The sequence below is a fragment of the Limanda limanda genome, chromosome 17 (genome assembly GCF_963576545.1).
Source record: "Limanda limanda chromosome 17, fLimLim1.1, whole genome shotgun sequence".
Taxonomy (NCBI): Eukaryota; Metazoa; Chordata; class Actinopteri; order Pleuronectiformes; family Pleuronectidae; genus Limanda; species Limanda limanda.
Window position 1 is genome coordinate 2113457 of NC_083652.1, and position 24541 is coordinate 2137997.

General features: G+C 42.7%; 1 protein-coding gene across 1 annotated transcript in view; it reads left to right on the forward strand.

Moving 5' to 3' along the window:
- The first annotated feature begins 1333 nt into the window (after positions 1-1333).
- The window catches only part of gna13b (guanine nucleotide binding protein (G protein), alpha 13b), a 30984-nt gene continuing 7776 nt past the window's right edge, over positions 1334-24541 (forward strand). The window contains exons 1-2 of the mRNA XM_061090904.1: positions 1334-1634; positions 17088-17317. Of these exons, the coding sequence (XP_060946887.1) occupies positions 1352-1634; positions 17088-17317 (513 nt within the window). The 5' untranslated portion in view covers positions 1334-1351. The remainder of the gene's footprint in view (positions 1635-17087; positions 17318-24541) is intronic.

Genomic DNA, 24541 nt, shown 5'->3' on the forward strand with positions numbered 1-24541 from the left:
AGTTGGACCACTTAGTTCAGGTGGCTGAGTATGGAGGTTGGAATATGTCGCAATCACCAAAGACTTTGAAGGTTGTTTGATAAATTGATATTTTAGAATAAAATTAATTCACTTACTATTGTTATTTTAAATTTTAAATGGGGCAATATTAAAAGACAAGAGGGTAGGAAGGTAAAACAGTTGTAGGCTACATTGGAAATTATTCCTGTTCTTGAGAATACCGCTTTCATTCATACATAGTGTAAATGTGAACCTACATTCAACAGATTATATAAGATTTTCTTTCCACAGCAGTGGGAAAGCACTAACCCGACTCTCTCCAATGGTAACAACATCGACTCCTTTTTATGGGCTATGTGTCAGGCGTCTTGGCTGAGTGCATTAACTTTCTAGAACCTACAAAACCTTATAAACTTAATATGCCATTTTTATATTTCAGTATTAATTGAGAATATATAATGTGACACTCAGTGGGCTTTAGAAAAGGTGATTTGATTGTGTTACATTTGGACAGGGCCAGGCTTTTAAGAGAGTAGGTTGGCCATATTTCCAAAAAAAGTCAAACTCCAGTTATTGAATGAATTTAAACTATTAAAAAAAAAAATCTAAATTGGTAACAAAGAATAACTTATATAACTAATTAACAAACCTGTGAAGTAAAATGTGTTTTTTTTATATTTATAACTGTAGAACATACTGTATTTCTATCTGATAATTATGATATACTATATTGAAACACTCTAAAGTGGTTGAGTGGAGTTGCAGACCTTCTGTAATAGTAACCGGTAAATATGACCATGAAATGCCGGGTTAAAGCGCGGGCGCGCTCATGTAGTCCATCGTGAGCGCTCCTCGATCACAACTGTACCACTGTGCTAGATTCACGTGTGTTGGATAAACCGCACTTGTGTTTTAGAGCAGATAAACTGCCCCTGTAACAATAAATGCAACAACAAAAAGAGGTTAATTTGTAACTTTATAATCTCGAACTTAATATGTTAAACACATATTGTTCGATTGAAATGTTTAAAATGTTGAATAAACGAAATCACAGATCAAAACTCCAGGAAGATGTATTGGCGTTGAAACAGGGCCTATGACAAAATGGCTTTTTAAAAATTGTATTAATGCTTTTGTGAAGCCAGAATTTAGTTGATTGGAAAATGAGAATTTTTTTCTTAAAAAACATGTTTGAGTAAAGTTGAAATTGAGCTCAGCTGGGCAGGGCGGGTGAAGGTTTAGGTGAACGTTGTGTTGATGTGGATTCCTACGGCACGTGAACGCAGCAGCGGGCAGGGCCGACCAGCCTCTAGTCCTCCTCTCTGTCTGTATCGATGAAGTTGTTTCAAAGATGGCGGATTTCCTGCCGTCCCGCTCCCTTTTATCTGTATGTTTCCCCAACTGTCTCCTCACGAGTGGCGAGGTAGAGCAGCTGAGGAAGTCTAAGGAGATAGATAAGTGTATTCATCGAGATAAGACTTATGTGAAACGGCTGGTGAAGATCCTACTACTCGGAGCAGGCGAGAGCGGCAAGTCCACTTTCCTCAAGCAGATGCGCATTATCCATGGGAAGGACTTCGATCAGAAGGCCAAGGAGGAGTTCAGAGCCACGATTTATAGTAATGTTATTAAAGGTAAGACGCCACCAAGCCTCCGCTGGGGTTCATGTTCTGGCCCGTGTGTCGGCTGCCTGTTCCAGGGTGTAACGAGTGGGAAGGCGGTAGCATGCTAGCTGCATCTGAACCTACTGCAGCACTTCACTGTGTTCGACAAAGCTAATGTGGGTTAGCTGCCTCAGCTACCAAGAAACGCCCATGTTATTAGTGTTTGTGTGCACGGTGCGAGTGGAGGGAGCGGCGGCGCCGTCAATGTTGTTGTTTATCCAAAGCTTCAGGTGTCCGACATGTTCTTTCTTAATGTTGGGTCACACATGCTGCTCACCGGGGTTTGATCACACACTTCCTCATGGCTGCGGTTATCACTGAAACATGCCACTTCCACGGAAAGCGGGGCACCGGAGTGTGCGTGTTGACTGTAAACTTCCCCAGCATCAGATGAGGCCACTGGCAGCCCCTCTCTCCAGCTGCACGCCTTTCACCTGGGTGGCCTCTGAGAGCTGACACGTTGATCTATCAAACAGCCACCCGGTACGAACTTTACTGCTAAATACATGCGCCATTTTACAAAGCATCCTCTAAACATATGTTACTCTCTTTGCTGTTTGTCAGTCGTTCATTTTGCGTGAATATGAAACGCTTTTTGAATGGTGTAGTTTCTGGGAGTGTATGGAACGAGGGACTCTTCGTGGGAGAGCAGAGGAACATGCTGCTCAGTGATGTCAGCTGTCATCTCAGAGTTACAGAATCATTAAACCAGCCTGGCAGCCTCGCTTCAAGAGAGCACAGCTTTGTGATCCGTCAAAAATGATGCATGTGTTGCATTATTTACATTATAACATTTGGTATCAACCAGTGTCCATGATTACATTCACATGGCCTCCAGTACTCCGACAACTGTCCTTATTCTAGCATCAGACTTTATTTCAACTATTGTGTTTGCACAAGGTGCTTATAAAATATTCCTTTCCTATTCCAGAGCATAATCTGATTATAACTCAAACCACTACACCATCAGACCTTTCTTTCTGCCAGTTTTAACCTGTAACAGTTTGGAAAGCTTTTACTGTAAAATCTAAACCACAAGTGAATTATTTATGAACAACAAACTAATGTCTGTCAATATGTCTAATCATGCTCTTTTGTTTCTTTGTTCTTGCCCAGGATGCTTCAACCCTTAATTTAAAATAGTCTTTGGTATTTTATTCTACATCAGTTGTTTCCAGCCACAGTCCAATACACCACAGCTATTAATGCGTTTTACTTAGATTTTTCAATATGTCAAACAAAACGTGGTGAAATGAGCAAAATGATTGATCAAAGTTAAATGGAGGGGAGATTTTGTTAGGGGACAGTATGTTAGAACTGGACCCTGCCACCATTTGTATGGTACCTGTGTTACTGATTACACTGGATATTTTCCCAGATAAAAAACGTGTGTCTGCTTCGAATCTGTAGAGCGCTTACTGAGATGAATTTTGCTGCAGGCAGCCTGATTCCTATGGTGCTCTTGAAGGTGTGTGCAAAGTTTCCCATTTATTACTCAGACTGTGGTGGTCGTTCAGGATCCAAATAGTCCTGAGTGCATGCATCACTCTGCCTCACTGTCACTTGTTTGCTTGTTTCTCAAAACATCTAAAACGTTTTTACAGTCCTTTAAAACCAAATCTTCATCATCCTTCTTTGGCAACTCTCCCATCACGTTATAAGACTAATTTCTGTCATGTGATCTGCTGTGGTGCATGGAGCAGACACTTTCACTGTAAGTTTATATGCAGCATCAGAAGTCTTGATAACTTATATTGGACATATTAGTTGTCGTCTTTTTGACAAGCATGGAGGCCAAAACAAAAAACCCACAACCCAAGGTGGCGGTGCTCTCTCCAGTGCTTTTGTCTTTTGACTTGACTCAATTGTACAGCTGTGGCCAAAAGTTTTGAGAATGACACAAGTATTGACTCTTCTTTTTCAAGACCTCTGCCTGGCATGCTGTCTACTAACTTCTGGCCCACATCCTGACTGATGGCAGCCAATTCTTGCATTATCAATGCTTGGAGTTTGTCAGAATTTGTGGGTTTTTGTTTGTCCATCCGCCTCTTGAGGATTCACCACAAGTTCTGAATGGGATTAAGGTCTGTGGAGTGTCCTGGCCATGGACCCAAAATTTCGATACCATTCTGCATTCATGGCTGTGTTCTTGGGCAACCCCACACATGAATGGTCTCAGGATGCTTTACTGTTGGCACGACACAGGACTGATGGTAGCGCTCACCTTTTCTTCTCCGGACAAGCTATTTTCCGGATGCCCCAAACAATCGGAAAGGGGATTCATCAGAGAAAAGGACTTTACCCCAGTCCTCAGCAGTCCAATCCCTGTACCTTTCGCAGAATATCAGTCTGTCCCTGATGTTTTGCCTGGAGAGAAGTGGCTTCTTTGCTGCCCATCTTATCACCAGGCCATCCTCCAAATGTCAGACACAAAGAGAGATAGATAGAAAGTGAGGGAAAGAGAGAGAGAGAACTGCACATTGAAATCCATTTGAACCCATTTCAGAAAAAAAGACAATTGTCATGTTTTGGTAAATGTTAAAATTGAGATGATGGCTACATATAGATTACTGAAATGTATCCTGGGTGAACTGTATTCACACCTACACTTAGAGCTGACCACTGGGGATCAGATCACTCAGGACTAGGGTTGCAAAGGGGTGGAAAGTTTCCGGTAAATTTCCGGAAACTTTCCACGGGAATATTAAGCTTGGGAATTTTGAAAAAAATAAAACTATGCAAATTAAACGCTGAGCAATAAAAACATCATTCAAAACTCTATTTTAAAGATGTATGGAATGCAGCACATGCTGCACGTTGAATTTCAACCCTCCACTGTGCATTCTTCCATCACATGCACAGATAATTCCCAGCATCCTGCACACTACAGAACTATTGATGTTTACTGAGGTGTGCAGGACTAGTCAGGTACGTTTCGATGATATTACTCGGGATAATATATTAGCATGCTTATTGAGGATTGTTCATCTGTTCATCTGGCCTATTTCCATTAATTTATCCATCAATTGTAAAATATTTTTACAGACTATTCCAATTGTTTGGGTAACTATTTATATCTCTGGCATTGCATTAGTGTTTTTTTACAAACTTTTTTCTCATCTAATTCTACAGAACAATGCCACGTGCACTATCTCATGTGTGGAGACATTTCACCCCATCCAATGTAGAAGGAAAGGCTGTGTACATTTGAAAATACTGTGCAAAGACCTATGTTAAAAATGACACAACGATGCAGAAGCATATAGTCAAGTGCCCAAAGTTTCCTCAGGGCTCAAATCAGCCTATGACACAACAAAATGTTTATATTTATGTCTGTATATGACAAGGTAAATACAGTTAGTATAAATTACCCACAACATTTCCAGTTTATTCCCGTTAATTCCCGTTAATTCCCATGGAAAGTTTCCAACTTTGAATATTCCCGGAATTTTGCAACCCTACTCAGGACAGATGATAACACCAGGTCTGAATGGCAATGAAATACGTGCATTTGTGATGGATGACACAGTAATATGGATTGTAGACGGGCTGTCCCTGAAATGCCTCTGGATTAAATGATCAATTGAGAAGCAGGCTTGAATCTCCTCATTTTACATTTTACTCAGCTGGTCTGGGTTGTTTTTTCCTCCCCTATGCTTTTTACAGCGTCTGTGCTAATTGTTGGAAAGGTTGGCTACTAGGGATGGGCATAATTAATCGACGATCGATTAATTGAACATAAAGAATTTCGTCGATGACATTATTTTGTCTTCGACGAAATTCTGTTGCGTTCACTGCCAACACTGCGAAGCTATACGTCTCCATGAGCGCATGAGTAGGAGGTCAGAATATCCGACTTGCCTGAACGCAGCATAGTGACGACGTTAGCAGCTGTAGGAAGCAGCCCGGAGCTATACTCGACAAGCCGCCGCTGAGGAACCGGCGGCTGGCCGCTGGGAGCTAGATGGATTTGACGGTTCTCGACCTCTCAGTCCGGTTGTTGTCATGTCATCAATCCCGGAACCTCACCCAGACCCGGGTCTCTCCGGGTTCCCTTCCCCGTAGACTGAGGGTCTGTGTGCGGACATGAAGCCGAGCTCCGCAGCTAGCATCCGGAGCTAGCGGAGGCTAGCTCCAAAGCAAGCCCCTTCGGATCCGGACAAAGCCGGGTCTGGTGGAGGGGTTCCGGGAGTGAGGACGCGACAACCACCGGACTGAGAGGTCGAGAAGCGTCAGATCGAGCTAGCTCTCAGCGGGGCTGAAGAGTACAGCAGCGCATATTTTCAAGTGTAACCATTGAAGGGATCCGTTTAACTGCCACAAGAGTTGTTCATCTTGTAATAAAGACCTCAATGAGGAAACGCGCTGTGTTTTTTCTATTTTCACTGCATTTTAAAAGTCTATAAATAGTGAATTTTAATATAAAAATATTAATGATTAATCGAAAATTCGTCATTAACTCTCCCGACGATCGATTAAGACAATTTAATCGAATGCCCATCCCTATTGGCTACAGTAAGTTTGAACCAAGCACTGGCACCATTTCCTCCCCCGCTATTATTCAGTTTACTGTGAGTAGCCATGCAGGAGAGGTAACCTGTGGAGCCTCTGGTTTTTATGAATAGTCTTATGGTTTATATGGTGCTTCTTTCAAATGTGTGGACATTTTGAAGTTTTTACCTCAAAGATGATCAGAGGCACTGTTTACAAGTCACCTAGTAAAACCTGGAGTTTGGCATGAGAGGACATCTCTGAAGGTCCACTGTACTGTAGCATAACTGGGCCATAGGCATGTTTTACTGTTAAGCACTTTTTGTACCAGCACTTTTAATTTCTTTCAAGGTTATTATTGCTATAATGTTATTAACTTTTTTCTTAATCTTTTCTTCTGTCTTTAGTATGTTTTTATATGTGTATTATATTATGCAAGTGACAACAAATCCGATTTTCACATGTGAACTGTGGATAAGTTTGAACAGGGAAGTGTGATGAGTCCGGCTGGAAAGGCTTGCTCAGCGTCAGTCAGGGGGAAGTAACTGATGCTTGACGTGGTTAAAGTAAAAAGGAAACTACTTGTTTCGGTGTCATTTCAGGATAAAAGTTACATCAGTCAAGGTGTGTGTGTGTGGGGGCGGGGGGTTTACATGGTGGGACCAGGGTTGCAAAATTCCGATAATATTCAAATTTGGAAACTTTCCTTGGGTATTAACGGGAATAACCTGGACTTTTTGGGGTTATTTATACTTACTATATTTAACCATGTCATATACAAACATAAATATAAACATTTTGTTTTGTCATAAGCAGACATGCATGCAAACATTTCTAATACAAATTTAAAAAAATTCAATTTTGACTTATCCATTTGTGAGTAGAGCTTAAATGGATTCTTTTATTGAACAGCAAAAAACATGAATGTTGAATAAAATACTAAATGTATTCCCTATGACTTTTTTGATGGACCCCAACAGCCAAGAGTAATCGAGGTGACGGTGTACTTTTGTGTGGACATACAGTACATACCTCCTACTGTTAAAAGTACTGCCGTTAAAAGTTAGCCTACTGTTAACAAATAAACTAAATATTAAAATGAACATGGCTGCAGTGTAACAAGTAATCAATATGCTGGGTAATGAAAAACACTTTCAAAAACAAAAGAAAGCCATATGTTTACGTTTCTGGCAGACAATGTTCCCAACTAGCTGCATCCAGGGTCCAGCTGAGCTATGCTTGCCTATTCTTGTTTTCAACTACATTTAAGTTCCCTGTTATAGGCTAACTTTAGCAAAAAAAGTGTCACAACCCTAGTTGTGACGCTGCAGATGAGTGTTGATCTGACGCACTGTTTACACACGCAGATTATACATAATTTTGTGTATATTTTTGTCTATAAAAAGTAAAACGATGTGAATGACAATTCTGGATTTGTAGTGCTGAGATCATCCACCATGATTGTGTCACTGATCCACCAATGATAAATTCAGTTGACTGGGCATGATTTTGGTCTGATAGTGTAAGTCAGAGCACAAACGGAACCCTGAGGTCCGTGGAGCTGCCTGCAGAGCTCTGAGTTGAGATTCAAGAGAGGACAAACTCCATGAAAAGGTGACGGAAAACCTGATGTTCACTCAGTTGGAGCACCAGAGATCCTGTGTGGAGACGGAGAAACTTTCCGAAGCACAACCAATTTCCAAGTGTCATGTCTATGTCCTCCATACATGACCAGAGGATCCTTTGGTTTGGCCAGACCAGAGAGTGATCTTTCTCACAGTGTGACAGTCCTTTGTCTGCCACTCTGGAGAGGCTCCTGTCTGGCCTCCCAAGTGAAGGTTGTCCTACTGAAAATTTCTTGACCTGTTTTTATTGATGACAACTAATCTAAGTTGTTATCATTTTTATCGGTGAGGGATGATGGACTAAAAATTCTAATCTGACACTTGTTATGTTCACTGAGCTTTATTAATAAGGGTTTTATTGTTTCCACCATTTGATAATTTTTCTGTTTGGTACCTTATTGATACTATCAATTCACTGTTAGTGATAGAAATGAATATATCTAAATTAGATCTTGATAAGAAAATCATATTTTCTGTTTGTAATCCCTGGTCTCTTGTACTGATTATTAATGGGTGGCTTCAGCTCAGGATGTAGAGCGGGTCTGTAGATTTCTGTGTGCTTTTATTGTTTCGAATAACAAGGACCTGCTTTGTTCACAACATTGCTTTTGCATTTTCAACAACTTTACAGTTAAAATATCTTGTAAAATTGATTTCAGAACACTTTATATGTAAGGAAATATCAGCATTCCTCATATTTACACTTGTCTAGTAAAAACAGGAGGCTATGGGTAAAAATTTTGAATTAGTGAATGTTCATTACACCCCTTTGGCAGAGTTGACAGTAGCTAGCAGCTCAACATACACAGTCCTGAAGACAGCCAGCCCTCTGTAGCAGCGGCTCGCTGCAAAATTGTTGCTGCCACTGCTGTAGGATTAGGACGGACACACATTAGGCCTGTTGTCTTTTTCTGAGCCCGAGTATCCTGACGGAATGTCCCCTCTCGCCCACTGGCCTTCACTCACATTGCTCTTCAGCAATTAACAATGATCAGAAGTTTTTTGGATATGTACTGTACTGAAGGCATTACTTTTAGGTTTGTTTGATTATCGCTATAATTTGAGGCACAAATTATCCATAAACACATTTAAAAAGTCGCACAGTTCACCTGTCAAACACGAGATGTGCAGGCAGAACATCATGGTTAAAGTGGCCGTAAAGATCTCTATTCGTAATCCGACACAATCCATCAATATCTAAAAAGCCGTGATTGTCAGAGAGGAAAGTTCTTCTCACAGATTATCACACATGTTTATAATGTGATTATAACTCAGTGTGCCCTTTAACTTCATTGTTGCAGAAGAAGCTACCCAACTCATCAATAAGCACAAAAATATTAATTCACATTGTTATGATAAAGGTCTGTGTGATTGATTGTAACCAGTGCATGCACGCCAGGAGAGTCAGACTAGCTGAACCCAATGCAAAAAAACTCCAAGGTGAAACACTGAAATTCCATTTATGATATATATATTAAAGGTTTCACTCCTGACAATGATGTGACGAGTTCCACAGTGACATGCAGAGACATACAAACTGACACTAGCTAAGTTTGATTAATTACAACTAATGTTATGAAGCCGAACAGCAGCTGAAAGTTTTCATCACTGATCTGTTAATGATTATTATCGATGCTGTAGTACGTTGATAATTCACTGACACTGGATGGTAGAAGCAACAGGTGTCTGTGTCCAGGACGCACTGCTGCTGGCTGACCGATTAGACTGCACGTCACAGATAGGGATGCACCGATCCGATATTTGTATCGGTATCGGTACCGATATTGAAGAAATTTCTAGATCGGGTATCGGTGACAATGGGCCGATCCATATCGGCGGATCTATTCAGTGTAATTCTATGCTGTGCGCTGTGAGTGACGTCATACGCAAGCAACACGCCGTGTTTACAAAATGCAGCGAGCGAAAGGATCAGCTCCCCCGTGTCACTTATGAGTTTAACAGCACACTGGGGGGGGGGGGTCCGGTGGCGCCTCACGGCGTCGCTGGTGCGGCGGGCTTTTTCTCATTTTCTTGGGACCGCGGGGTGGTGTCCGCCCGAGGGGCCCCCAGCGGGCGACGTAGCTGAGGTGATCCCCGAGAAGGGCCCGACACGCGTCCAGAGTTGCTGCCGATTGCCGTACCCGGTCCCCTACGACGGCCCGCCTTCCGCACCGGCGACGACTCTGGACGCCTGTCGGGCCCTTCTCGGGGATCACCTCAGCTACGTCGCCCGCTGGGGGAACCCTCCGGTCCGAGGGGCCCCCTCCGGTCGCGCGGGGGGGCCCCTCCGGCGGTGCGCCTCGGCTGGCGCCTAGCAGCTGACTCAGAACTGGTGCGGACCAGGGGAATCCGACTGTTTAATAAGTATCGGATCGGTATCGGCCGATACTAAACCTCAGATATCGGTATCGGAGGTGAAAAAAGCGGATCGGTGCATCCCTAGTCACAGACCTGGTATTAACATCTGTCTTGTGGGATCTGTTCACAAGTGGTCAGCTCAAATTCATGTTTGTACACACCCTAAAGTTTCCCGAGATCTGATCACTCGGACCACATTCGGAGGGGGTATCGGACGCATATGGCCAAATTATTTTTTTCCCTCTGAATGCAACTCAGTCCTGGGCCACGTATGAAGGACCACCTACTCAGCTGTCTGACCCACTACAGTTTCATTATGAACCCAACCTATTTCTGTGCTTCCCAATGCCCATATGCTGATTTGTTTGTGTCAACAATATCAACATTGACAGATAATGACTCTCTCTCTCTCTCTGTGTAAACTCAGACCTGATAAACTGGATATGACTTATGTTTGTATTTATATTTAGAGTGGGAGAGTTCAATCTGATCATAAGTGGTCACAGGAGACACATTCAGGACAACTTTACAGACAAACTTAATGCTGTCTTATGATTGGAACCCTAACCCTAACATATGCTAATACCAGGTATGATCACAGATTTAAACACAAAGGAGAAGAAACTAAGACAACCCCTTCCCTACTCTTAGCTTGCCAGTTATGTTCTCGCCTGCAATTCAATGGACCAATGACACGAGTAAACAGTCAGGCACACAATGTAGGGAACTGCACTCTCTATTTATAGCTGATAATTGATTCTTACTCACTGACGTCTGTATTGACGTGTTTTACTCATTCACATACCCAGAAACACATTTACACATGTGCATAACTGGTGAAATAGGGAGACAAATACACCAACCTATACTGATAGAGGCCTCATGTCTGTATGAAAATTATCCTTAAAAAAACTTTTTTTAAACATTGACTGTAACTTCACCATTGTTGACTTGATAATTGGCCTGCTTCTTCTTATATATTTGTATACAAATATTCAAACTGCAACCAGGGGCCTCCCCCCCGGTTTGCACCCTCCCATTGGGGAACAGCACCATCATACTCTGAATATCTCTGGAGAGCTCTGAGTTTAATGTCCTTCATGTACTCTACATGTCAGTTTAAAGTACAGGTTTGTTTTGGTGTCTTATTTTCTGTCCCCAACTAAAAAAAACCAAAGTCAGTTTTACGGTGTCTGTGTTGTTTCCCGAGGCGAGGCGGAAAAGTGCATGAAAGCTGCTTCTCACCACAGGAACTAAAGATATGTAGACAGACACAACATACTCACCCTTGAGCTGTCCACACACGCACACACGGACACACTGCAGAAAGCTGGATTAAACAGAACACACTGTCAGAGCAGGCTGCTGTGAAAGGGTGAAACAGAGTTCACAGAGCATTAAGGTAAACTCAGCACCTCATCTTTGCTCAGTAGACGGCTGCCGTCAGTAGCTTGTGCTCAACTGAAATTAAATTGTGTTGTTGTTTCACGGAATCCGATTTGTGGCAGCAATGATTGTTCTTTTGAATTCTTCCTTGTTTTAAAGTGCAACCAGTTACATCTGTAGTGCCGCCCCTGAGGTTGACCTTGTGCCAGTGTTCCATATCCAGAGGTTTGGCGTGTAACACAACATTGTCACTGTCTGTGTCACCACACCGTCTGTCCCTATCCACAAATATGATTTAGTTGGAAACTAGCTGCTGCCGACTGTTGTACCTTTTTATCAAGAACAACGAAGAGGAATAAAAGCAACACTCCTGCCTTGAAAAGGCTGTTACCTACAGTTAAATCAAACACACAAACTATAACTCAACAACACATATGACGATGATTTTCACTTGACCTGGTGGGAATTAGGACTGCACCATATTTGGAAAACATGCGATATGCTATAAAGTTTTTTGAATATTGCGATGACGATATGGCTTGCGATAAATAAACAAATGCTTAAGTATACGAAGTTAAGTCTTTCTTTTGGTTTCACTGCTAACAAAGACTCTCTACAGTAAGTGGCCTATGCAGACACAAAAAAAATAATTTAAAGCATTATTTCTATTCCAATGACATTGTTTTAGGGCTACTCGATTATGGAAAAATTCATAATCACGATTATTTTGGACAAAAACTAAATCACGATTATTCAAATGATTATTAATATGTGCCCTTATTTTTTTTTTATGACTAACCGGAAGTACCAGTCTCTTCCGGTTCCGGTAAACACCGATTACGGCTGCTTGTCTTATTCCTCCATGAAACCATGCAGGATATCGGTGCCTTGTTATTCAAACCCTTAATGATGGCAACATTCTCCATAAAAACACTTTGTAACTGAGAACTTTGAAATTTCCTCTCATTATTAAATGTCCCCATCTGCCCCCCCCCCACTACAAGCACACAGAGAGAGAGAGAGAAAGAGGGGTGGGGGGGGGGCTATGAGGACCATCATCATTTACCCCCGAACCCCGACATTGAACGGGTTCCATACAACAACAAGCGGAGAATCGCGAGCTGACCCGCGAGGGTCCGGTGAGAACAGCCGGCGGCTGCGCGCTGGAGAATAGAAGCTGTGCGGCGCGGCCGCTACACTGTGTGGTGGTGCTGCTCGTCGGATTCGAAGAGTCGATCAGACGGGGCTGCCCTCACTCTGCCGTTTTCCACTCGCGCTGTTTTTTAAATACCTCCGGTCACCACACACACAACTCGCCTCCTTCACTTCACAGCTGCTTAAGAGTGAGTGCCGGTCAGCGGGACTGCGCTGAATGCTTTGGGGGAGGGACTGAATTGCGCATGCGTGTCTCTTTAGAAAAAAATGCCAAATAATCGTTTCAACGCGATTATAGTAGTTTGGAGATCGTTTGACCCAATAATCGTAATCACGATTATATTTCGATTAATTGAGCAGCCCTACATTGTTTGGTTGAATAAATTCCACTTTGCTACAGACACAGGGACCACAGACAGCTCCACAGCCCGAGGTAGAAGGCGAACAGCCTGGTCACAGCACCACCAAGGCCGGGCCAGACACCCAGGGAGCCATGCACAGCTCCACACAGGGTCTCTTCATGTGTGTTTGGACTGGGAAAAGTTGTGTTTTACAGTTTTTAGAGGATCTGTCAGGAAGTGATTGCTGCTCTTTGTGTCTCTATTATTCACGCTACGCACTGCACCAACCCCATAGAGCCAAGCTGTGCACGCCCCGCCATCTCCTCCAGCAATTATTTTATAGAAACATCTGCTAATAGTGATAAATTTGACTCTGGACAAACGTGATCACAATAAATGTTCACATATAATTTAGTTGGGAGGAGCTCATTTATTATCTAGGGTAGCAGTGCTCTACAAATATATTGACATGCAGAGCATGAATGGATGGCACATGGAAGACTGTTTATCTCAGTTCAAGATCAACTTCTACAATACGTGTATTGCGCATGTATCGCGTTGACGATACATTTTCGTTAAATATCGTGCAGCCCTAGTAAGAATATTACTTGTCAGGGTATTTCCACTAGAGCTGATCCGTCTTGGTCAAGCCTGTAGAATCAGAATGTGTTTTTTAATGGATACATGTATCCATGTGCATTTCTTATAAAGTGGCAACTTTGCTGCAAGGCACCAACTACTCATTCAGAAGACTTGAAAATGTAAACTGTTGGATATTTCTGCATGAACAGCACAAGTTGGAGGCTCCAACGAAGTCTGCATTTGTTGCTTGGACCCTCAGGTGTTTGCATTAAAATGAAACACTAGCTTAATAAGCTTAAGCTCAGTCTGTGGTGTGTGCTGTCTGTGTGCAAGTTCACAAGAGCCTCTCACTGAGGCCTAAAGGGACAGTCCCATAAAGTTGCATAAAAAAAGTTCTGCATCCTGGGAAACACTGCTCTGCCATTTGTACAATGTCTCTAGTGGCTCTGGGCTTTATCAAAGTCTGAAAGAATAACCTATGATGTTATCAGTAGAGTATTGATATTTATAACTGAAAGACTGGAGAAATGGAGTTTTACAGTCATGGACATTTACCAGGTGGGGAAGATCCAATGAGCCACACTTTAGTTGTAAAATGGAATGTGAAGGATCCTACATTTGTATGTTTAATATATTACAATAGTGGTGTTGCGGGTGGAAATCAAAGGCAGGAGGCGTCGTTCTCAAGTTAAAATTAAGCAAGTTTATTCAGAGGTCACAGGTCAGGAAACTGCGGTGTCTAGCAAATGAGCATGCATGGGTCCATGCATGGGCCATCAGTCCTGCTCAGGAAAAATGGCGTTTAGTCAGAGTGCGTACAAAGCTTATATATCGATACTGGGCTTGACAGAGGTTCTTCTTGGATTGGGATTGGTCGGATCTCGTCGGGTCGTCCTCCTGGCGTCGTTTGGTCCTCCTCCTGGCGTTGCGTGATGACGTGCAAGCGGTGTAGGTTACTAGAGTTCATGAGCATATTGCCTCGCGTGTGCGCTTATTTTATGTGTGTGTGAAGCAGGGTTTCCCCCAGTGCTGTATAGGCCTGGCGGGCCGCCAGGCTTCCCCCCCGCCAGGCTAAGCGTCGATTGTTTTTTTTTATTTAAAAAAAAAAAAAAAATCCGTCACTCGCGCACATCAACAACACTTCACTTCCTCATTGAGCCCCGATCACAGACATGGCCCCGATCCCCAAGCAACCATCCTATTGGTCCAAACAGTCACATGTCCCACCCAGACCCATTCACTGACCCTCGGACATCAGAACGCTCCTTCAACACAGTGTTTTACTGAACATACGTCACCTTCACTGACCGTCAGACATCAGAACGCTCCTTCAACACAGTGTTTTACTGAACATAAGTCAAAACCAAACATAAACCTAGTCCGTTACACGATTAGGCTGCAGCTATTTGGTTTTATTTATTTAAAAATAGGGTACTTCTTATTTCATACATTTTCCACAAATATGAGGAGGACTCAAATAGCCCTACAAAGTTCTGTGTTTAATTTATTTCAAAGTAGGCCGACACTTGCCTGTGTATTTTGTTTGTTTGTTATTTTGTTGCTTGTCTGTTTGAGTAGCTGGCTGAAAGCAAAGAAGTAGTAGGCTTACCTTTTATTGGTAACCAAACTGTTACGGTTCATTGTTTCTGAAATAAGAGGCCTGACTGCTATGTTAATGCAGCACAAAACAAAATGTAAACAAAGGCTCAAATATTAAAGTGCAAAACTGTAGGTTTAAACTAGCAACTCCAACGTGATAAAAATAAATAAAAAAGAGGGCTTATAAGTTAAGTCAGCAGTGCAACTCAAAAAGATATCAAAGCATCTATTTAACCTCTTTTCAAAATAAAAAAGTTAGGTGTGCATATTAAACAAAGTGCAACATGTTTAGAGTATAAGAAACAATGGTGTCCAGCTCAAAATCCGACTCAACACCCCCCCCCCCCGCGGGTGCCTTCTAGCCATCCTACCACCAGGCTTAGCAAGTTTTCTGGGGGAAACCCTGGTGAAGTGAAGTGAGGTCATAGAAAACTGTGAGAAAGGCATGAAAACCTCTAGTCTAATCTGTCCGCTGTGTGTGTGTGAGGGAGTCTCAGAACCAATATAATGAAGTGATTCATGAAGCCAGAGGTTTGAAAACCTGTTATCTGTCCGCTATGCCAGACTCCCTTTTTAAGGAGTATGAAACATTCTGAGGTTGAGAAGCAGGAGAAGAACTATGTGTTATGTTTGTGTGTTTACGCTATGTGTATCTGACTACACGTTAAAGTGTGTGTATGTGTGTGAACAGTGGTGTATTGTCAACAGTGGCTGAACACAGTTTGTAGTAGAGGTAAAGATGATACATTCCAGTGGAGCCTGATTGTAACACCTCTTTCTCAGGAAAAATTATGTTTTGAGAAAGGCCAGCATTTTTCTTATCAAACTTGATTCTACGTTTTCTTTGTTGACATGTAGGATCACCAAAATTCTTAATTATCTTTAAGGCTAATGGTATTTTCTTTTATTAATTGATCTATCCATTATTTTCATGCTTAAGCACAAAATCTATGATTCAGGGAATCATTCCAAACTTTAAGTATATTAGTCTTAGTATAAGTATTTTTATTTGTAAGAATAGCAATTAATTGAAAGGATATCATGGTTAAAGCAACCACAATATCCTGTATGTGAATGTCACGTTACGTTTGTCAGGTCAACAAAACATTTAAAAACGTATCTCATAAACCCTAAAGCAAATCAAATATACACAAAGTAGACTTCAAGGACTGTACGTGTCCTGGTAACCTCTGATCAATGTGTTTCGCTTTTTGCATTTGTGTCTCTTTTTACTCTCAACCAACATTTTAGTTTAAGTGACTGTGATAGTTGTATTTGATTGCTCAGGTTCTTTTACGTAAATCATTGTCACAAGTAACACCACATACATTAAAATTAGGTTGACTTTCATTGTTGACAGTGGTGTGATCCTTTTTATTTTATATGCATTGATTTGTTTATCAATTAACAAGCATGTATACTATTTGGCCTCTCTGCACGCTTCTATTTCAATTCAGGTTTATTTGTATAGCACAAAATCCCAACATACATTGTCTTAAAGCACTTTATATTGTAAGGTGGAGAACTGAAAATATTATAGAGCAACCCCAAAGTTCCCACAGCAAACACTTAAAGAGAGTGCAGAGAAAACAACTGTAGAATCAGCCTCAGTGTGGGAAGCCATCTGCCTCGACTGGTCAAGGTGGTCAAATGTACATGTCACAATGTCCATTGAATTGCTAGAATTGTGTAAATATCTGGTATATTCACCCTCATGTAAGTCCACCAGCAGATACACAGAATCATGGGAATGTTCGTAAACACAGAGTTCCTATTTCACATATCCACACCATATGATCACTGTTTTAAGAAATGTAGGCACTAGGCAGTAATGTATTATCTTGAACAAGAACAAAACCCTAATGCTGTTTTCTCTCCCCCTACAGGTATCCGAGTGTTGGTGGATGCTAGAGAGAAGCTACACATCCCATGGGGCAACCCATCTAACCGGAGGCACGGTGACACCATGATGGCCTTTGACACCCGGTCAGCGATGTCTCACGGCCATGGCATGGTGGAGGCCAAAATTTTTCAGCACTACTTGCCATCCATCTCTGCCCTGTGGGCTGACCAGGGCATCCAGAATGCATATGACCGCCGCAGGGAGTTCCAGCTGGTGAGTAAATAGTGTCACTCAGTGTCCATATTGTGAGGAACGATTTTTTGGGTTATGGAGCTTTGGCAGTAATTAAATGTGTGCATTTTTAAAGCTTTGTTGACAAATGAATGCACTTCCAGCTAATAAAGACATTCGTTTTAAAGAATTCTCTCATTCTAAAGCTGTGGATAGTATGGGCGACGGAAAATCAACTTGCATAAGTATTGGAATTCTTTCAGAGTTTTTAGTTATTACCACAGTAATGCCTGAATTGCTTTTTAACTATTTATACTGAGCTACTGTAATAACAACTAACAGCAAGCAATTAGCCTGGGAACTAGCGGGCTAGCCTGTAAGCTCTGGCAAGTGTACCACTCTCCCTCTTCTCTCTATTATTACTTTAAAAATATTATAAAAAGAGACTGTAGCTGAAGCAGATAGGAGCTTCTCCTAGCTGTAGTAATTAAGTATTTCTGATCTGGTTAAGTCCTACCTGAGGTCCCCAATTTCCCAGGAACGCGTTAGTCACCATGCAATTGCTGAGCAGAAAAATGAGATGTGGCCTTATGTTAAAGTAGTAATCTGAAATTGGCATAAATTGTAATTTTGAATTGCCGAACTTGTAGAATCACAATATATGATAAATCAGAACTCAATAATCGGGAGGTGAGTGTATTGTCCTAGCTCTTGTGGAAAGTGTGTGTTTTGATCACGTGTAAAATTTAAACAGTTTCACTGAGAAAGGCCAGTTTCTAACTACATGTTTGGAACACTGCCTTTGTCTTGTCATCACTCAATTTAAAGTGTTCCCACACGGCCGGGGTCTTCAGCCTTTTGTCTTCCCTTCCCAAGGTAAACTGTCACATGGTGTTCACTGCCGGGAGTTACAGTCCTGCTCACCATTATTGGCACCCAAGAAGTTTAAGTACATAATGTGGAATATCTCCTGAAAAAAATTAATCAAGTGAAACAACTTTTTTCTATAGAGAATTTGTGTTTGATACTAAAGAGCAAGTGATAAACAACAATTCAAAACAATAAACAATGGGGGGGAAAATAGAAAAACTTAAAGCTTGCTGTGTCACTGATATTTACCCTTTGCTGTAAATCAGTATGGAAACACATTATGACTCACCTGTGGTAAATCACAAATGAAAATCACCTGTGATACATTTTCTGTGCCCATGTGACATGAATTAGCCAATGAATGATGACTTCCGTGTTTTAAAATGCCACCTGTTATTCCCTGTTCCTTTGTCACATTGTGAAGACAAAGGAGCTGCCTGAGGACATCAGAACGGCTATTATTAGCATACACAAGACCTCCAAAGGGTATAAGGCCATTCTAAAGACTTTGGCATCCCTGTTTCAACAGTGCGTAATGTTATTAAAAAGTTTGCCAAGCATGGAACTGTCAAGAACCTCCCTGGACGTGGGGGGAGGAGAAAAATTGAGTAGAGAAGTCTTCGAAGGTTGGTGCGAATGGCTGAAAAACACCACTTCAAACATCCAAAGACCTGAAGGCCAACCTAGTCTGGGCACACTAAACCAAACGAGGCTTTATGGGCGAAGGCCAAGGAAGACACCATTGCTGAGGGAAAAGGAACGACTGATCTTTGCCAAAAAGTACCTGGACAAACCGCAGTCCTTCTAGGAAAATGGTCTGTGGACAGATGAAACAAAAATAAAGCCTTTTGGCAATGCACACCAACAGTTTGTTTACAGACGGCACAATGAAGTGTACAAGGAAAAGAACCCCCTACCAACAGTTAAGCATGTTGGAGGATCCATAATGCTGTGGGGCTGCTTTGCTGCATATGGCACTGGAGGCCTTGACCGTATCACAGGAATCATAAAATCTGAGAATTATCAAGAGATTTTAGAGCGAAATGTCCTACCCAGTGTAAGAAAACTTGGTTATGCTACAGATCATGGGTCCTCCAGCAAGACAAAGAGCCAAAGCACACAGGAATGGTTGAAAAGGAAAAAATTGACTGTTTTTAAATGGCCAGCAATGAGGCCTGATCTCAATCCGATCTTTGGGGTGAGCTGAAATCTGCTATTGGGGAAAAGAACCCTGCAAACGTTCAAGAGCTAGAGCAAATTGCAAAGGACGAGTGGCAGAAAATACCAGCTGAGAATTGCAAGAAGCTTATAGATGGCTACAATAAACGTTTGGAGGCATCACTGCCAAAGGGTGTGCAACCAAATATTAAAGAGGGGTGCCGTTATTGCTGCACATATTTTCTTTGTTAAATTACTTTGGGCCTCCAATTAAAAGATCCTGATGATATAAATTTGGTACATTTCTGTTTATTTCTGAAGATATTGTACAGGTTATGCAAAAAATTAAGGGGTGCCAATAATGGTGAGCAGGACTGTATATTAGCTGCCCAACCTGAGACCAAAAACATCTGATCCATCTAATTCCTGCTGCAGTCTTTGCCCTGTGCTGCTTAAGTTAACATCCATTAGACTTATTTTGAACCCTCTCTGTGTGTGATTGTGGGAAGTTCAATGATTACTTGTGAGTAGGCTGAGGAAGCTTTTAGATAACAGTAGGGTATTGACGGTCAAAGATAAAGGCTCTTCCTCACAGTTGACCGTGCAGACCTGCAGCTGCTGAGCACACACAGACAGACACACACAAGCCAATGAAGGGCTGCTTCTCTCTCTGTTCCTCTGCTTCCCAACGCCCTTCCTTCCTCCATGTCTCCCTAACTGCTTTCCACAAGTTGAAGTTGTAGTCTAACATGGTCTTGCTTCCACGGAAATTATTTTAAACTGTCCTGCAGGGACATTGGCTTCCCAAGCATCTGTGTGGAGTAGATTGAAAGACCAATTAGCTCATTGTGTGTTGGTCTATTATTCAAATGATACTCTGGTGTTTTAGATATTATCATTATTGATTTGTGATGCTTATGGTTATGACCTGTAAGAGACATGCACTGATGTCACCATGGTTTCCTTCCCAACACAGCTGTCAATCTGCCACATTAGGGCTTGTCGATGTCAGTTCTTGACAGTACTATTAGTAGTAGTACTATATATTTAATGGTATAAATGTTTCATATCAGGATTTTGCGGATATGCATCACAGCTGTACAGCTATTACTGTATATAAAAATGGACGACAGGATACCTCTCGAAAGTAGAAAAAAACATCTGGATTGCCCCTGGAAGCTGGCTGTAGTTAGAGCAGAGGTGTCACATCACAGAACTGGCCACTAGTGTGCTCAGTGTCACAGGAATAGTAACAATAGTATGGAGTCTAGTTTTCAACATTATGGTTGGCTTTATCAAACACTGCTGGTTCTGACCCAAAGGCCACTGAAGCAGGTGTGGTTGTTGGACCCCTCTCCTCATCTGTCACTGTGGGCATCACCATACTGTATGCCAGTGAGAGACAGAGAAATGCAGTAGGGGTGGTTCTGTAAATCGTTTATCAGTGATGTCATGAATCAGCTGAGCGATGTGGAGGTTGGGGGAGATAGTCCATGGGCCCAGACCTGAAATTTCACATATCGGTACCATCTGGGTGGGCAAATTCTAGTTGCTATTTTTTAATTGTTATACATCCCTAGATTATGTTTTGATGTGATAACCCTTTCAGAGTGGCAGTTTATTAGTGGTTATTACCTCTTGAACAGAGAGACCCCTATCTGGCTAACGCGGAAAGATGAATTCTACTATTATCTTGTCTCCATTGAAATAAACCCACCAATAAATACTTTTAATGGCATCCTATGTACTGGAACAGTTCACATTATCAATTTTAGAAGGATATATAGTCTACTTTTGCGAAATTTGCAGTTTCAAATAATAATATTTAGTGTTTTTTTCTTCAAATACAATATTAAGTTACATTTAACTAAATAATTGTCCCTTAGTTTGTATGTAATCAACCTAGGCCACTAGGCCACAATAATTATGATGAAACTACATATGATACAGGCAAACAATGTTGTGGCATGTAAAATAGTTTTGTTTAATTTTTCTTATTACCAGTACTTCAAAACACACATTACATGTAAATATCGGGAAATATTAGGTCCACACCCTCAATCTAGGACTCAGTCACCCTCACCATCATCTGAGTCAGTTAACTCGACAATGGGTTCTTCCTCACTGGGTTGATTAGAGCAGGTTTGCAGTTTGCACATATCTGTGCACTTCAGGCCATTGGTGAGACATGTGCACTCTGGCAGTTTGCATGACCTCTTGCACTTGCAGGTGAGCAACTGCAACACTGCATCGGGTGCTGGTGAGCCACTCATCCACTCAATCGCCAGCTTCCCATCATCATCTGTGGTCCACCCACTCTCCTTTGGATCCGGCACGGAGGGTTGGGTCTTCAGAGACCGCCTCCATATTGCAGCCTGATAGTTAGCACGCATTGCATGCATGAAGAGGCAATCCTTACAAGGTGGGAGTTGACTAGACTCTACTTCCCCACGTCTGGCACAGAAGAGTTGGTGACGAAGGGTGTTCACATCTGTTGTGCGGGTAGAATGCACATACATACGGCATGTGATCTCTTGCAGCTTCTCAAAAAGCTCATCAGAAACATGCCAAGAACGTCCAAGCTCACTAAAGGCCTCTTGGTAGGCCTTGTCAGACTTCAGTAGCTTCAAGGCACCTATCTTCCCACGGCCTGCAAAGGCACTGACTGTGTCACAACCAGTGAAGGCATGCATGCCAAGCAGGGCATCAGAGACACCACTTCCTAGCGATTGGCCTAGCTTCGTTATGTCCAAGAACCTGGTCCTATTTTGGGTTCCACATTTCTGATAGATAGGACAGGGAATGTTCTTGTTGAATCCTAAGCATAGGACCAACACATCTGTGTCCTCAGCAGTAATGACAACTGCTTTGTAGCCAGACTCTGCTGCATGGAGAGCATGTAACAGCATGCGAGTGTCAGCTTCTTCCTGGGAAGATTTGAGCTCTGTTACCTCTTCCAATTGTTCTTTGTTGAGTTTGTAGCAGACTTCATCACATGTGACATACAACGTCTTGTTCTGGAGTTTTTCTCTGTGTTTGGGTCCCTTCCATTCATCGACCAAGAATTTGATAAGACTTGCTTTGTTGGAGGAACTGCAGAGCAGTTTCCTCCATTGTTGGATGTTGTGACCGGCTGCTATGTTCTTGAACTGAATGCCTCTCTCTGTACCTCTGTGGGCTCTTTCCGCGTCTTTTATGGATGTCTCCTTGTAGACATCAAAGACAACATCAATGCGTTGGCTCTTGGCTCCCTCATGGAGGACCTTGAATAGGGCTGATTCTGCCAGCTGTGCGAAAGTCTTGTCATCCCCTTTCATCTGCTGCACCAAGCTCATCCCATCGATGATGGGATAACATCTGCAGGGGCAACGCTTTTTTCCAGCTCTCTCGCTAGAGCAGCTTTATTGGTCTTGCGCAGAGATCCATCGCCATTGGCGAGGGCCCATGGCAGAGGGCCCAGAGGATGAGCCAAGACAACACTCATGTGAAGCTGTCGACTCTCAGCCACTAGGATCATGTGGCCAAACAAGTTCCTATCAGCCTTCAGAACTGCTAGCTTGGCTTGTCCTAGGGTGCGTTGCTTTTTTCGGATGTCTGTGAACGTTTTCAGCTTCTTTTTTGTCATTTTGTCATGGAACTTTGTTGTTGCTGGATTTGCTTCAAGTCGTTCTTCTTTGAAAGCTTGATATGCTGCTTCTCCTATCCTGTGAGCGCCAAGGAGATCTGCTACTATATCTGGTGGTGCAACAGTTGCAGCTGACAAGCTGACAACATCTGAGTGGTCTTGACTAAGCGGATTTAACCAACAGATATCGATGAGCTCAACAAGGGACTGGACATCAGCCTCATCTCTTCTGATCCTAGGCAACTGTAGATCTGGGTGATTGAGATGTGAATCACTTTGACCCACCATGCCCCTCAGCTTTCTCAGGTAGGCACTCCGGTACTCTGATGTCATGTAATACTTGGTGACAGCTGCAGATTTGAGGCTGAAGCCCTTTGTTCCTCCAGGTGTTTGTGTGTCCTTATTGACAGTCTCCTCAATTGTCTGGTCCACGGGAATTCTCCCAAAGGGATTCCTGCTCCCAATCTGGACCGAGAAACCACCTTGCAGAAAGTGTGCATGTACTTCAGGTTGATCGATAGCTAGTCTTGTCATTGTTGCGTAGTAGTAGGGCAGGAAACGGGCGTAGTTTAGCTTGTCATATGCAAAGCACCAAGGAATCATCTGTCGGATGGATGCAAGGTGTAGCATCCAGTCCCCTTCTCTAGAAGCGCGAAGTAATCCCAGCATGATCTCCGTCATGTCCAGGTAGGATATCCAGAATGCTGAAAGACCTTGCCCACCTCTGAGAGATTCCAGGTAGGCTTGAAACAGCTCCATTATGCGGTTGCACGATGCATTCTCCATGAGCTCTGAAAGTGACGCCTGAGACACAATGTCGTGGAAGCTGCCAATGCTCTCAAGGGCTGCTTCCAGGTGGTGAACCTCTCGAGGATACTTGGCTTCCAGCAATGGAAGGAAGGCTTTCCAGGCAAGCCTCATCATTACTTCATAAACAAGCTTGTGGAGTCTGACTGCACGGTTGTACTTCCGTCCTTCCATCACACCTGTTACCGATCCTTCAGCAATCACACCTGACTCCACACAAAGATCCCTCAGACTGGCATCCTGGAATCGTTTTCCCAGAATTGAGAGCAAATTGCAGATTGTGTGAAATACCCCCATCCTGATGATGATGTTTTTGAACTTCTCATGCTTCCACACTATCTCTGCAGCCTTGGCATAAAGTGCTTGGTCAAACACACAGACGATGCTGTTCAACTGCAGAGATTCCTTGATGCTGAGTGTCTGGTTTAACACTTCGTGCACCGTAGCCAACTCAGTAGCGGGAGCATTGATCGTTGGCAAGTAGCTGACAGTGTCCTGGACCACTGTGACATTGTCGCGGATCTGAATATTGAATCCAGTCCAGCTGCTGATGATTTGAACCTCGGGGGCAGACATTCGAGTGAGTAGCCAGACAAGATTCTTTGCCTTTGCATTCTGAACCTGAGTAGTAGTGTTGGCGTCGACGCTTGGAGTGGTTGGTGGGCCCACCCGCTGCCCAGCATTGTAGATGGGTAGCATCCGCAGAGCAGGGCTTATGCTCCTCTTCTTTGATTTCGACACTGCTGGCATGACTCGTGGTTGTATGGGCCCAATAACTTTAGCCTGCACAGCGATGCCATTAACAC